Source organism: Aquarana catesbeiana, linkage group LG01 (genome assembly GCF_042186555.1).
Source record: "Aquarana catesbeiana isolate 2022-GZ linkage group LG01, ASM4218655v1, whole genome shotgun sequence".
NCBI lineage: Eukaryota > Metazoa > Chordata > Amphibia > Anura > Ranidae > Aquarana > Aquarana catesbeiana.
Window position 1 is genome coordinate 765,579,976 of NC_133324.1, and position 15,047 is coordinate 765,595,022.

The 15,047-nt window shown below is 38.7% G+C and overlaps 1 protein-coding gene across 1 annotated transcript in view; it reads left to right on the forward strand.

Moving 5' to 3' along the window:
- Window positions 1–15,047, forward strand: part of ANXA10 (annexin A10) — a 109,976-nt gene that overhangs the window by 23,689 nt on the left and 71,240 nt on the right. The window contains exons 2-3 of the mRNA XM_073606111.1: window positions 7,140–7,224; window positions 10,246–10,340. Coding sequence (XP_073462212.1) covers window positions 7,140–7,224; window positions 10,246–10,340 — 180 coding nt within the window. The remainder of the gene's footprint in view (window positions 1–7,139; window positions 7,225–10,245; window positions 10,341–15,047) is intronic.

Here is a 15,047-nt window from a genome sequence, read left to right on the forward strand (position 1 = left end):
AAAGTGGAGGTTGAAGATGACAGCCCCTTGGGATACCTCCAACTCTTTTTGACTGATGAGGTCATAGAAATAATTGTTACAGAGACCAATCGGTACCAGGAACAACAAGCTGCTATACCGCAGAGGTTTTCAAGGAGCAGAAAATGGGAACCAGTGACCAAGGAGGACATCTGGAAGTTTCTGGGCCTAATTATTCTCCAGGGAGTGGTGGGCAAACCCCTGCAAAAGTGGTACTGGACAACCAACAAAATATTAGCCACTCCTTTTTTTGGCACCATAATGTCGGAATACAAATTTTCACTCATAATGAAATATCTGCATTTTCAAAACAATGACGAATTTGATGAGACTTCTCATCCAGCTCCAAAACTGAAAAAAATTTGGGACTTATATCAAATTATTCAGAAAAATTTCCAGCAGACCTATATACCAGACAGAGACGTCAGTATTGACGAAAGTCTTATGGCCTACAAAGGAAGACTTAGCTGGATACAGTACATCGCGTCTAAGAGAGCGCGATTCGGCATAAAATCATTTATGCTCTGTGAAGCCAGCACTGGTTATATATGGAATTCGGTCCTTTACACCGGGAAAGGGACGAAATTCAACGACAGATTCAGTCAATATGGAATGGCAACCGCTTCTGTTCTCACTTTGATTGAGCCACTGTTGAATCAGGGGTACTGTGTAACCACAGATAATTTTTATACTTCTCCAGAACTCTATGAGTTCCTTATACAACACAAGACAGATGCTTACGGGACTGTTAGAGCTAACCGGCGTGACATGCCGCCAACCTTTGCCAAAAAAAAGCTCACTGCAGGAGAAATAGTTGCCTGGCAAAAAGGCAAAATGATGGCACTAAGATGGCGAGATAAAAAAGATGTGTGCCTAATGAGTACCATTCACAACACCTCTACTGTCATGGTACGTACAAAAGTTGGAAAAGATGTTATGAAACCTCAAGTCGTAATGGACTACAACAACACAATGGGAGGTGTTGACAGAGCTGACCAGGCCATGACTTTTTACCCTGCTATGAGAAAGCAACAAAAAAAATATTATAAAAAAATCTTCAGGCATCTTCTTGAACAGTGCCTGTGGAACGCTTTCATTCTTCTAAAAAAAAAGAGTGACAGGCCTGTGATTCATGCAGACTTCGTTTGGAAAGTTGCAGAACTCATATTTCTGAAGCACCAAACACCGACCACTGTAAATCGATCTGGACATCGTGCTGCTGGCGTTGTGAACCCGGAACGTCTGACAGGTCGACACTTTGTGGACCACATTCCACCAACAGAAAAGAAGGCAGCACCCACAAGGATGTGTGTGGTTTGCTGCTCTAAACGTGACGACACAGGAAGGAAAGCCAGAAAAGAAACCCGGTTCTACTGTCCTGACTGTGACGTCGGACTTTGCGCTGTACCCTGTTTTAAAATTTACCATACCCGAGACGTTTACTAAAAGCAATATGACTACTAATATTGCACTCTTGTTTGGACAAAAAAAATGTCAGTGTTTTTGATTTATATTATTTACTAAAATTTATTGAATAAAAAGTATTATTACTATTATATTATTATTTGTTATTATTTATAGTTATTTATTATATTATAATTTATGATTTTGTGTTTCAAACTTTATCATACCCAGGATGTCTACTAGACTCTTGTTTGGACAGATTTCAGTGAGTTATTCCTAAGAATTACAGGCCTACAATATAAAACGCCACATTTCCATGCAAAAATAATGGTACCGCTTTCAGCACCTAAAATCTGAAATAATCATACCGCCAGGGAGGTTAAGGTTGCCTGCACCTGTTTTAGGGTATGTTTCCCCAAGGTGTAAGGAGAAAGAAATTGGCATGTGATCTTACCTATAGATGTTACCTAGAGGAGGCAGATACCCTGTGAAGTTTGTGGTGTTGCATAAAGATATAGTCACTTCATGAATAAGAAGAACATGCAGAGGAATAAAATGTATAATCTTCACAGTCAGGGTGTGAAATACACCAGACATCAAGCAGTCTGTCCATGGCAAGTCTATGCTTAATTCTGCTGAAGAACATAAGCGAGAGGTGGTGGTACCTCTGGAAAAGGGTCCAAAGCCACATTTAGGTCATCACCCACTATCCTTAAACTATCCCTTGCATTGAAAATGCAAGGGATTAGAGATTAACTAAGGTGACTTTCTGCCCATTTATTGTCCTTTTAGGAAAATGAAATCACCCTGCATCATATGACCATATATCCTTAAATTGCCAGTTTACTGATCTATCTATAAGGATTGTGACTACCATGGATTTTGAGTCTAGGGATATGCTATGGTATATGTAGAGAAAATATAAGTACAAGAAAAGAAGTGCAGCATACACAAAAAGTATACAATAAGATATTGTGGGGATGTAACATTAGCCTTAGTTAATGTAGATCCCCAGCGTACGTGTCCTTTTCTCGAGAATGTTGAATGTTTCATGTTCAGGGAAACAAAATGACATTTTTGTCATTGCTAGGCATTAGCGAAGGATAGCCAGCTAAAAAGCATTAGTGGAGACTGGCTTGGGAGGAAAGGGAGGTAAAAAAGGAGGTAAGGGGAGAGATAAGGGCAAAGTACTTGATGGAGTATTGGCTAAATATAGCCTACAGAAAGCGAATCACCCCTTATTAGACTGGAGGTCAAGCAGGTACTGTGGGAAAGGTTAGCTACAGCAGAAAAAAACCCAAGATGCACCCGGATTCTGATATGATCTGCTTGAGAAGAGCTGCATGTGTGTAAGCAGGGAGTAATAGGGTACAAGATAACAGGGTTATCAGAATCTCACAGAATTTAAGCGGTGTTCTCCTAATATATAAACTTGTAATATGGGATATTAACACTTAATAAAAAGTAAACTTTTTTAAACAACATAGCTTCCAGATTATAGACTACACATTCGACATGTGGACGAATAAATTCAATAGCCACAGGGAGGCAACAAGAGTACAGTGCAGGCCAGACAGACAGAATTACATTAAGCATATATATAGCAGTCTGTGTAGTATGTGCAGTCTGCACAGATATAACAATATTGTAATCTCAACTTAACTTAAAGTGGATGTAAACCCTCACATATACCCAGTGAAGTGAAAAGCCTCAGGTGACACACAGAGATGAAACAAATCTCCCTACAGTAGTTTTACATGTACAGTATCTCACAAAAGTGAGTACACTCCTCACATTTTTGTAAATATTTTATTATATATCTTTTCATGTGACAATACTGAAGAAATTACACTTCGCTAAAATGTAAAGTAGTGAGTGTACAGCTTGTATAACAGCGTAAATTTGCTGTCCCCTCAAAATAACTCAACACACAGCCATTAACCTCTTGCTTACTTGGCACTTAAACCCCCCTCTTGCCCAGACCAATGTTCAGCTTTCAGCGCTCTCACACTTTGAATGACAATTGCATGGTCATACAACACTGTACCGAAATTAAAGTTTTATCATTTTTTTTCACACAAATTGAGCTTTCTTTTGGTGGTATTCATTCACCACTGGAGCTTTTATTGTTTGCTAAACAAACAAAAAAAGACAGACATTTAAAAAAAAAACATGTTTCATAGTTTGTTATAAAATTTTGCAAACGGGTAATTTTTCTCCTTCATTGATATTCACTGATGAGGCTGCACTGATGGGCTGCACTGATGGACACTGATGGGCTGCACTGATGGGCACAGATAAGGCGACACTGTTCAACACTGAGTGTGAAGTCTGGGCATACAGCCAATACAGCTGATTGAAGGAAAGGCACGCATCCTCACTCCACAGAGGCAAATTAAGAAAGGAATGTGCAGAGCTTTCCTCTGACAAGTCAAGCTGTCTGCTAATCTATTTATAGCAACCTCCCATGACACAAATTTAGGCTGCTTTTATCTCCTGTGTTGGAGAACTTGTCAGAAGTTATCAGGCTGATAACAGAGCTAAGGAGCAGGAGAAAACCAAGGGACTTAGTGCTTTGGAGAGAGATAAGAATACACTACAGATAGATGTGCCCAGCTCACATTTCATGAATTGGGTTTACATCCACTTTAGGGTGATTCAACACCAATCAACAGTTAAAGTGATTGCATTGTCCAGAGCAACTCAAGGTATATACTGTATGTGCATACTATGCACAGAAGGTTGGTATGGAGAGGGGGGCTAAATCTGGGGATTTATATTATAACCAACAAGTATGAGTGTTGAAACACACCTTGAGAGCTCAGCTTCACTGGGTGACCGGAGAGACTGCATTAGATAGCTCACAGCTGGTCGTTTAGGCTTCTGCTTATCCTGTATTCAGTCAACAATGGGTAAAAAGGTTTGTCTTGATTGGGTTTCCGGACTCTAGGTCCCCCCTCCCTTACAAAAGAAAAATTCAGTCTAGAAATATGAGCATCTTAACTAATAAAACACAACAGTTTTATCAATAGGGAAAAAAGCAATACAATTGTTTTGAATCAATGTAAGCACAGAGATAAGTAGGTATTATCTCTGTGTTGTGGTTTACCCTGTTGAGCGAGGAGTTGTTCAATACATAGGGCTTAGTCGATCTGCAGTGCCAAGTCATTCAACTTCCACTGCCCCATAAGCGATTCCAGGAACAGTGCCCAATACATAAGTCAATGATGTAGCATTAAAAGAAGAAACAGGTATGAGGTCAGTGCACATGGTTACATTATGTTTCTCATGTATCATCAGATCTCATTGTAGACCAGATCCCAGGGAGTTGAACAGATTCTCGAGTGATATTGTGGTGTTCATCTGGTACATTGAGGCAGCGGGTTTTGGAGCAAAAAATTATTCCATGAAAGTTCAGTCTGGCAACTCGAGTGTGTCAGTATCAAGTAGTCGAAGTCAGACCAGTAGTTGGTCTGGGCATTGTAGGGTATATTGTTCTTTGCATAAACGGACTTGGAGACAGAAGGGGTAACCCCAGGTGTAAGTTTCCCCAGCTTGGCACATTTCATCAACTAGGCATGTTAGCCGTCTCTGCATAGTCAGGGTCCTGCGAGAAATGTCCTATAAAATGAAAATGAGGTCATTCCTATCAAAGGAGACAGGGCCCTTTGTCTATGTTTTTTTTCTTCCTTGAAGATAAAGAAGTGGACTCGGCAGAGTACATCACTGGGAAACGATCTGTGCAGTCCACCTGGGGCATTGATCCTATGTGCCCAGTCAATTTTTATCAGAAAGGTTGTTTGTGAATCTCGTACTATATTGAGGATACCCACTACTGATGATCTGAGGTCAGCATGTGTTGCAACTTTAGCTATAGCTCCTTAGTTTATGACTTTTCCTCCTACTCCAGTTCTCTTACATTGGTCTGGTGACACTGTACTGGTATGGAGGCAATCAGGGACAGTGTAAAAAGGACATATCCCCTGCCATGCCCCCAGTTACATGGACCAAGAATAATTAATAGGCAAATAGTTTTTTTCATCACTAGGTTTCCTTTGTTCTGGACTTTTAAAATAATAATGTGATAATAAAAAGGTCAGTGTAAAAGGTTTATTGTAATGTAACACTTTTTATTATATATATAGAGGTCTATACATCTGTCCAAAAAGAGGGACAACTGAGGAGGAAAGAGAGACAGGGAGATTTGGTTCCAAAAAAGAGACCTCCAAATGAAGGACAGTTGGGAGGCATGGCAATCCAAAGGCTCTTCCAAAACTAATAATTCTGGGAGTGCAGATTTGTGGTCCCTTGCCCTGCCTAATGGTTCATACCACCAATTCACCTTTGTGTCATTTAAGGGTCTATCAAGGGAACCAGAGAATGTGGCAGGGGACCAGGAAATCAACACTCCCAGAGTCTAAAAGCAGTTTAGACTCTAAAAGCATAATATAGCAAGGATCGGTCACATGGGGAGTTGGAAAGGTAAGCATTTACTACATCCTTTGCAGGGAAACATTTCTGGAAGTTTTATTTTAGCAACAGAACCACTGTAAACAGTTAAATGAAATGTGTCAGTGCTCAAACTGCATTTAAGAAAACTTTTGCTGTTGCTTTAGACTTTTTGTTTTTAGACTTTATATTTCTATATTTCTCCTGTTGCAACCTCCTAATCAGAGATCCAAGCTGTGTATATCACCTAAACAATAGCCCAAGTCTGCACACAACCATTCTATCTCATGTTAAAACCCATGTCTGGTGTTCATAAATCAAATGCCAGAGCCTCCACTGGTAACTGCAACTGGGGATCTGGCAGTAGACTGCTGACTGACAGGGGGTTAAACTTAGCACTATGAGGCTTAGTGCTGACTTTTGGTAGGTCCTGCTTACAGCTTGAACCTTGCATGCAGGGTCTTGACAAGGCCCTGTCAGAAATATTGTTGAGCTATGGTTCCTATTCAGTGGTGTCCAAGATAATCAGCGGTGAAAAAAAGAAAGACTCTGGTCATACGATGGTATTAAAAATCTTTCCACTCCATGACCCATTGTGACAGCACACCTCTATCACTGTCTGCCATTCCAATTTTACCATGATAAATGAGCAAATTTCATCTTACTTTTTTTTTTTTTCGTTTTCGTTTTTTTCTTAATGCTTAGCTCAAGTCTAGGGTAGAAGTGGCCACTACACAAGACAGGCAAATCTTTTGCTTCATAACAATTTTAAATGTGAAACTATATTACCTGTTCTTTAATGTGACCTCAGGGAAGATGCATACCATCATTATAAGAACAGCTGTAAAATTCAGAATATTTGAGATTTGGATTATCGGATAGTTATTCATTATGTTTTCCAATCATTGCTGGAGGCCTTTCTTCTTTTTGTTGTTACTGTTGGTAGTTTGACCATTTCTATTTACAGAAATGTGATTTGTTGAGGAAATCCTGGGTTTGGGAAATGTTTCAAATTTTTCCTAATGCATACAGTATAATAATGATTATGCACATGGGCTATCCAATATCCTTACAATGTGTTTCAATGTCCTTTTTATCATTTTGCTTACTGATGTATTTGGCTTGATCTCAAATTAATCAAAATGAAAACTGTGGAGTTGTATAATTTTTTAAGAAACAGTTTTTCAAAATAATATACAGTACATGTTGTTCTGTGAGTCGTTATATCAATATGGTTTACTGATTATTTTTAACTCTATTAAATGCAGCAGGTCCAGGGAACAATATTCCCAAATGCGAACTGCAATCCGATTATGGATGCACAAATGATTGGTGGAGCTCTCCAAGGCTTTGGTTAGTATTTATCTAATTCATCTTCACATTTAAATTTGCATGGTGCTTACTGTATACATGGTTTGGATTGCTAAGTTACATTTATAGGTATTTATGTCTGATTATGTGAAAAAATGTGTAAAAAAACAAACAAAACAAAAACATAACAATCAATCAGTTTACACTACCAATTTATTTTTCAGATAGCCAGTCCTGATTTGTTGTTTATGTAGGCGAGCATCAAATGATCAAGAGACATGAAGACACATATTACCTTTTATAATCTTTTAAAGTTTAAACTGACTACCACTAAGCAGAGATGCAGAGTTCAATCAACCACACTTTGAAGAAGTTGTGTGGAATGGTCACATAAGTTAATTTAGAAAGACTATTCATATGCAGTGAATTTAAAGAACAAGTGCACTTAACAATAAATACCTTATTCCACTGTCTCGCACTTTACTGAATCTAGTTATAACTTATGCAGTTCTCAGACATACCACAATGTGATGGTCCCAGCCTTCCAATGGCCTTGGCTTTGTTTGCATTCTTTAGAGCAATACTCTGTCTAAGCTGACCAGGTCTGCATAGCTATTTTTGATAGCGATAAAAGGGCCATCTCTTGAGAGTCTCCAATCCCACCAGCCTGAAAATAATTGTAGCGCCTACCCCAATTTTCCGGGAGCCTGCTGGTGACCCTCAGAGGCAGGGAGGGCTGACATATTTCCTCAAGGTGCAGGTTACTAGGCATGGTGGGTAATGAACAAGATAGAATTTGGACGCCAGTCACTTTTATGCTTAAACAAAGAGAAGTTTATTTCTCACAACAGGAAAAATGTGGGAGAGAGGGGATAGGGCAAAGGACACCCTTAGTCAAAAATAGTAATGATCAGCAAATAGGCAGATTGGCAGACTTCTTAGACAAAAATAATGAGATAAGGTAGACAGCAGTACAGAAAAAGAGCCTTTAAGCTGAACCAGCACATCTGTACTTTGTAGAATAGGCTGTCTCCTATGGCAACTGAACTTAACTCACGGAAGGTGTAGGAATTCTATGGATGATTCCATCTTGGCGCTTTCCCAGGCTCTCCATGGGTCCCTGGTCCATGCACGAGTCACCTCTGGTACTTCATCTCAGGTCTCCATCCTTTCCTTCATGCTTCTGAGTAGTGAGTAGGCATGCTTCTGCAGAACCTTGAGCACATGGTTGGGCCTCAGGCTTCAGGCCTACCTAGGCCAAAATTAGTAGTGTCAGCGATAACTTGCCCATATCCATATAGCTAATTTGCATGCTTGGGCATTTTTAACTTTTTTTTTTTTTTTTATTGGAACATTTAAAGGACAATGTTTTAATAAAAACCCTACTCTGTTTTTTTATAGGCTGACAAAAATACAATGCACTATCATGTGTTGCGGTAAAGTGGTAAAATGTGTATTCTGCTATGCATTACCACAACACATAGATGGAAGCCAGCTTAAAACTTACTAACCCTTATTTACACTTACTAGGGCTATGAGTAGTTTGCAACCATGCATGATATCTGTTATTTAACCACTTAAGGACCAGGCCTCTTTTTGAGATTTGGTGTTTACATGTTAAAATCATTTTTTTTTGCTTGAAAATTACCTAGAACCCCCAAACATTAAATATATTTTTTTTTCAAACACCATAGAGAATAAAATTGTGGTTGTTGCAATACTTCATGTCACACCGTATTTGCGCAGTAGTCTCACAAGCGCAATCTTTTTTTTAAAAAAATATTTTTTTTTAATTAAAATATAAGAGAACAGTAAAGTTAGCCCAATTTTTTTCATATTGTGAAATATAATGTTACGCTGAGTAAATTGACACCCAACATGTCACGCTTCAAAATTGTGCCCGCTCGTGGAATGGCGTCAAACTTTGACCCTTAAAAATCTACATAAGTGACAGTGAAAATATCTACAGGTTGCATGTTTTGAGTTACAGAGGAGGTCTAGTGCTAGAATTATTGCTCTCGCTCTAACGATCGTGGCAATACCTCACGTGTGGTTTGAACACAATTTTCATATGCGGGCTTACATATGCATTCACTTCTGCGCACGAGCTCAGCGGGACGGGTGCTTTAAATGTAAGATCAAGAAGGCCTCAGATCTCACATTTACACTAAAATGCAATAAAATAAATAAATAAATAAATAAATAAATAAATAAAATGTTTATATTTTAAGACCATGGGGTGGAGGCCATCTTTCCCTCATTCGGCATCCAGCCTGTGAGGGAAGAGGACACGATCGTCTCTGCTGCTACCGACGGCTCCGGTAAGCAGCAGAGATGAATGGAGACGCCCCCCATAAAAGTGATCTTGTGGCGAATCTGCCGCTGAGACCACTTTTATCTGAAAGCCGACTGCCCGCTGTTGAAGAGGATACTGGGTTTATGGCAGCTAGCTGCTGCCATAACAACGGTATTCCCCTTTAAACAGCCACCCTATAATGACAGCGGTCGTTAAGTGGTTAAAAAAAGTTTATATTTTCTAAGTACTAAAATTGTATCAAGAGGGTATTAAAGCAGAACTTCAGTCATTTTTTTCATCTTTCCATCTATTAAATCTTCTGCCCTTGTTGTTTTAACTTTGGATAGTAAACCATTTTTTTTTCTGCCAGTAAATACCTTATGCAACCCACTTCTTGTTTCTTGTCTGGAAAAAAGCCTAGGCCTATGACATCATGCACAGCTCCATCTCTCTCACTCTCGCGAGAGTTTGCCCGGAAGGGAGGGCCAATGAGTGCTGCAGAGCTGGAGATGTGCCTCTGTGTGTCTGTGTAAATCCAGGAAGTTAACAGGCAGCTTCAGCTGCCCCAGTTAAGATGATTGCAGCCAGACTCCATGGAGAGAGATTTCTGCAGCATAATTGGTACAGAATGACAGTATATGTAAAACAATATGCAAAGTGGTTGGAGTGAAGCTTCAGAATGGCAAAGATGTTTTTATTACAAATTATGTGAGCAGACTGCAGTTCCTCTTTAACTAATAAATATACTTTGTCTTCTTTATATCCAGGCTGTGACAAGGATGTTTTGATTGATATTCTTACCCAAAGATCTAGTGCACAACGAATTATGATTGCAGAAGCCTATGGGAGTTTGTACAGCAGGGTAAAATTTGTCTATGTTTATTTTTATACAGTAATTTTGTATTATCTCAATCATAGACACATCTTGCCATGGAGTGTGTAATGAGCGAGGGGAAAGAAGGAAAAATGCTTCTCATAGCATAATATAGTTCACACAGGCATTTAATAAAAGCAATTATAATTTCCACTCACATATTTCAAGTGCCTGTCTGGCATTAAAGATAACATGCTCAGCTCAGGTGATCGTTGTGTGCTCCGGTTATATCACATAACACGGGCTCCGACTATTCACCATGCTATATCGTCAGCGTCCCTGTCTCACTCGATGTACTTTAAGTCTGATTGACATCTTCATGGAGTGAATAACCAGAGCACACAATGATCATCTGAGCTGAGCGTGTTATCCTTAGTGCCAGGCGGGCACTTGAAATATGTGAGTGGAAATTATAATTGCTTATATTAAATGCCTGTGTGAACTATATTCCGCCCTGAGAAGCATTTTTCCTTCTTTCCCCTCGCTCATTACACACTCCATGGCAATATATATAAATACACATATTAGTTTACTTTGCATATTTACATAGAAGATACATGATTAGAAATATATTTAGCATTCTATTGAGGACTACATTCCATGCTGTAGAGTATTGCGGACCTGTGCTAATGGTACCGTATGCAGAACAATTACATTTACAAATAAAAAGTGGGATGCTCCTTCTTCTTCGCTGATCTACCGCTGGCTGCCGCTCCTACGCAGTTTATTTCTTTATATATGAGCTAGCTCGTGCCAAATTACCACGTGACATGTCTTTTAGCCAATAATATTTAAAAATTTTTATTCAAAACTTTTTACAAATAACTGTCACTTTTAACAGATAGTCTGTTCCGGCCCCATAGGTGGGCGGAGCAAATTCTTTTGCTCCTCCCTTTTCCCATGGGACCGTATGCAGAATAATTACATTTACAAATAAATAATAAATAATAGAACAATACATTACAATGGATTTAAATGGCCGGGGTCCTTTATTATTGTTTTTATATTTAATTACCAACTTATAATAATAAACATGTCCATTTTATATAACACAGCACTCATTAACTTTTTACCATAAACTATCATTTTAACACAGCCATAACAGCTCGAGTTAATACTCTGACATGTTCAATACTTGTATAACTGACCCATACGCCAGGCTTATCAAAGAGGAGCCTGGCACCCCACCCGCCCCGCGGCCAATTCAATACTGTTCTAAATGCCTACATTAAACACATCCAAAGCAATAACCGACAAATAAACAGCATCAGGCCTATAAAAAACAACTAAACCTCCTTCCAGATTAATATGTCTGTAAGACAAGCCATTGACGTAAGGCATAAATTTTGTCATGGCTCTATTGTTTTATTTACAAATTTTATCGCAATGCCGAAGCTCGGGGGTAATTAACTAAGTCAAACGTGGAACAATTTCTGAAAATACAAGAATAGAATTAGGTAAATTTTAATTGTGAAATAATGTCTAAAGTATGACGTTTACCTATATAATTTCCGGAAATATGAAGTATAACTATTCGAGGAGGAGGCCAAGAGGCATACAGTGACGATAAAGTCTGACGCAAATCAATTAGTCTCATACCACGCAAAGCATGCCACCACAATTGAAAAGACTCAAATCGAAAACCTAAATTAACACCATATGACCTAACCATAGCTCTACGAAATGCCCAATATATGTATGAATGTCCGACGATCCAGACGTTACACAGGTTACCTGAAATTTAAACAGAAAAATTAGGGCAAATGTAAGAATGGTAGCAACTCGATCTCCATCTACCAATATTCTTAACAATATCATCAGATAAACCCAAGTTGGCAGCAGTGGTAGCAGCACCAATCCAGAAAGAATGGGAAGTAATAGGTAGGTGACTTAAACCTAAATGAGCTAAACACTTCTTTAAAACTGAATACAATTGATAACGCGTGAGGGGTAGGCCAGAACAATGGATGAAAAGACAACCCGAACCAATTGGGTGGATGTTCAAATATTGACGAATCAATAAAATTGGACAAATTGGAGAAGATTCGAGACGATGTAAAGCTACCCATCGCCCATGACCCAACTAATCCATTTTACTTCTTTTAATCTTAGGCTGGATAAAATTATCACCTAAAACCAAATCAGAAAAAGAAATCCCAGAATAACCTTGAACATTGTGAGGTAGAAGTTCAGAAATTCGAAAAGCTCCAAAGAAACATAAACAAAAGGCTAATTGAAATAATAAATAGAAAAGCAGACCATTTTAGTGGAAGCACAGAGTTTTTCTAAAAGAGCAACGGAAATAGGCAAACGCAAATCATGCTTAACAGATGATCTACGATAACCTTTCAAGACTTGTTTCACTGAAAAGAAACTCATACAAGATGGGAAGCCCATGCAATTTGGCAAAAATGGAAATTCCAGCCAATTGTTTCAATATATGCGAATAAGAATAATTTTTAATCATTAAATTTTCTAAAAAAGACAATATTAATTTTTCAGAAATAATAGTGCCAACCTGACCATTTGCATCCAGGTAAGTACACCAGGAATTCCACACGGCCTTATACTCCACCCACGTGGAAGGGGCTAACGATTTACTGATGGCCAAACCAACTCTCAAGAAACCAGATCTCATAGCCAAGAAGGGCATTGCAGTCCGTACATGTCTGCCTCCGGAACCAACATTCCAAAACGTTCCAACTGTAGACGGGACAAGGAATCAGCAGAATTATCAATTCCGGGAAAATATTTAGCTGTCAACCAAATGTTCAATTCTAAGCATTTCAAAACTAATTGACGAAGAACTGATAACAACTGGTAAAGATTTGGACGATAAACAATTAACAGCATAGACGACAGCGATTCGCAAAATAAGAACCCCAAAGTTCAAGGGAAATCAATACTGGAAATATTTCCAAAAGGGTAATGTTAGCCATTAAACCATTGTCAATCCAAGAACGAGGCCATGCACCAGCTGACCAATGACCTTGCCAATAGACACCATAGCCAATGGAGCCAGCAGCATCTGTAAATAGATCAAGGGCCACTGAAGAACAAAAAGGTTCTTGCCAAAAAGAACAACCATTAAAAGATAAGAATCATTTCCAAACGAACAAATCTGCATGTAAAGAAGCAGTAACCCTAACAAAATGATAAGAAGACCTAATGCCCGAAATGGACCGATATAATCGATTAGAAAACACCCTGCCCATAGGAATGACTCTGGAAGCGAAGGCCAATAAACCTAATAATAACTGCAACGTTCGCAAAACTACTTTTTGTCTAGAGATAACAAAATCAACTAGAAAAAGAAGTTTTGCAATCTTCTGTGAAGGCAAGCGAAATTGCATTAAGTCTGTATCTATAGTTACACCCAAAAAATCCAAACAAGTAGTAGGAAGGAAAGATTTTTCATGAGCAAGAGGGACACCAAAAAGTCGACAAATTCTGTAAAAAGATACATACATTTATCAGAATCGGCAGAACCCATAAAAATAAAATCGTCTAAATAATGTAATAAATTGTCTGAACCAGATTGATAAGAGACAACCCATTCTAAAAACGATGAAAACATTTCAAAATAGCGCAAGATAGTGAGCAGCCCATAGGAAGGCATTTGTCAAAATAATAGGCATTATTAAAGCAAAACCCCAATGAGTTAAACGCTGAGGGATGAATGGGTTAAAGCCTAATATCCGCTTTCGCCGATAATGCTCTATGTCCCAAGTTACTGCTTTTTAGTAATGCATCATCAAAAGAAGAATAAGAGACACTGCAAAGTGCTGCATCTATGTCATCATTCAGGGAAGATCCAAAAGGATAGGAAAGATGATGTATCATCCTGAATGAATTTGGCTCTTTCTTGGGTATAATACCCAAAGGGGAAATTCTAAAATTGTTAAAAGGGGGGAAAGAAAAGGGCCAGCAACCCTACCCTCTTTTATTTCTTTTAAAATTTTTTATGCAACTATAGGAACATGACGATCAATTGATTGTTACACACAGTTCCTGCTGAACCGATCAAATTTCCATCCATGTATGGCCAGCTTTATTCTTTACTTGCCTTTTTTAAGGACAGTTTCCAGGGTTCAATTCCAAACAGTTACAGGATCTACTAAAGTATTTGAGAATGCTCACGCAAAAAACTGTGTGAATAATTCACTTAAATTACCCAGTCATGCACATATGAAATAAGCAAACTGAGTTTTTTCACTATTGTATAAATAACCTCAATCTCCACAGAATTGATTGCATCAACATTACTAAATCCTTTAGCAAATCAGCATTTTTGTCTGCACTTTACTGATGCTAGGCTTGATAGTAGGCCCCACACTACCTACACTAGTCTTAAAGTGGTTATAAAGGCAAAAGGTTTTTTATCTTAATGCATTATCTGCATTAAGGTAAACATAAACACCTTTCAAAAGCTGCTTTACCTGAGCTCAATCTCAATACAGCACTGTGCACATTTGCAGCAGCTCTTCTCCCCTTTCCCTATTCTCACACTTGGCAGCAGCAGGAGACATTGAGCTATACAGCCACTATAAGGTGACATTGTCACAAGTACGGGTTGGGGGAGGGGGTGTAGAGGGGGCAGGAACTAACTTGGGGGCTTGAATTTTAACATTACAGCCTGACAAGGCTGTATAAATGCCACGACCATGGAAAATTTAACTTGAGCTGCAGAGTTTG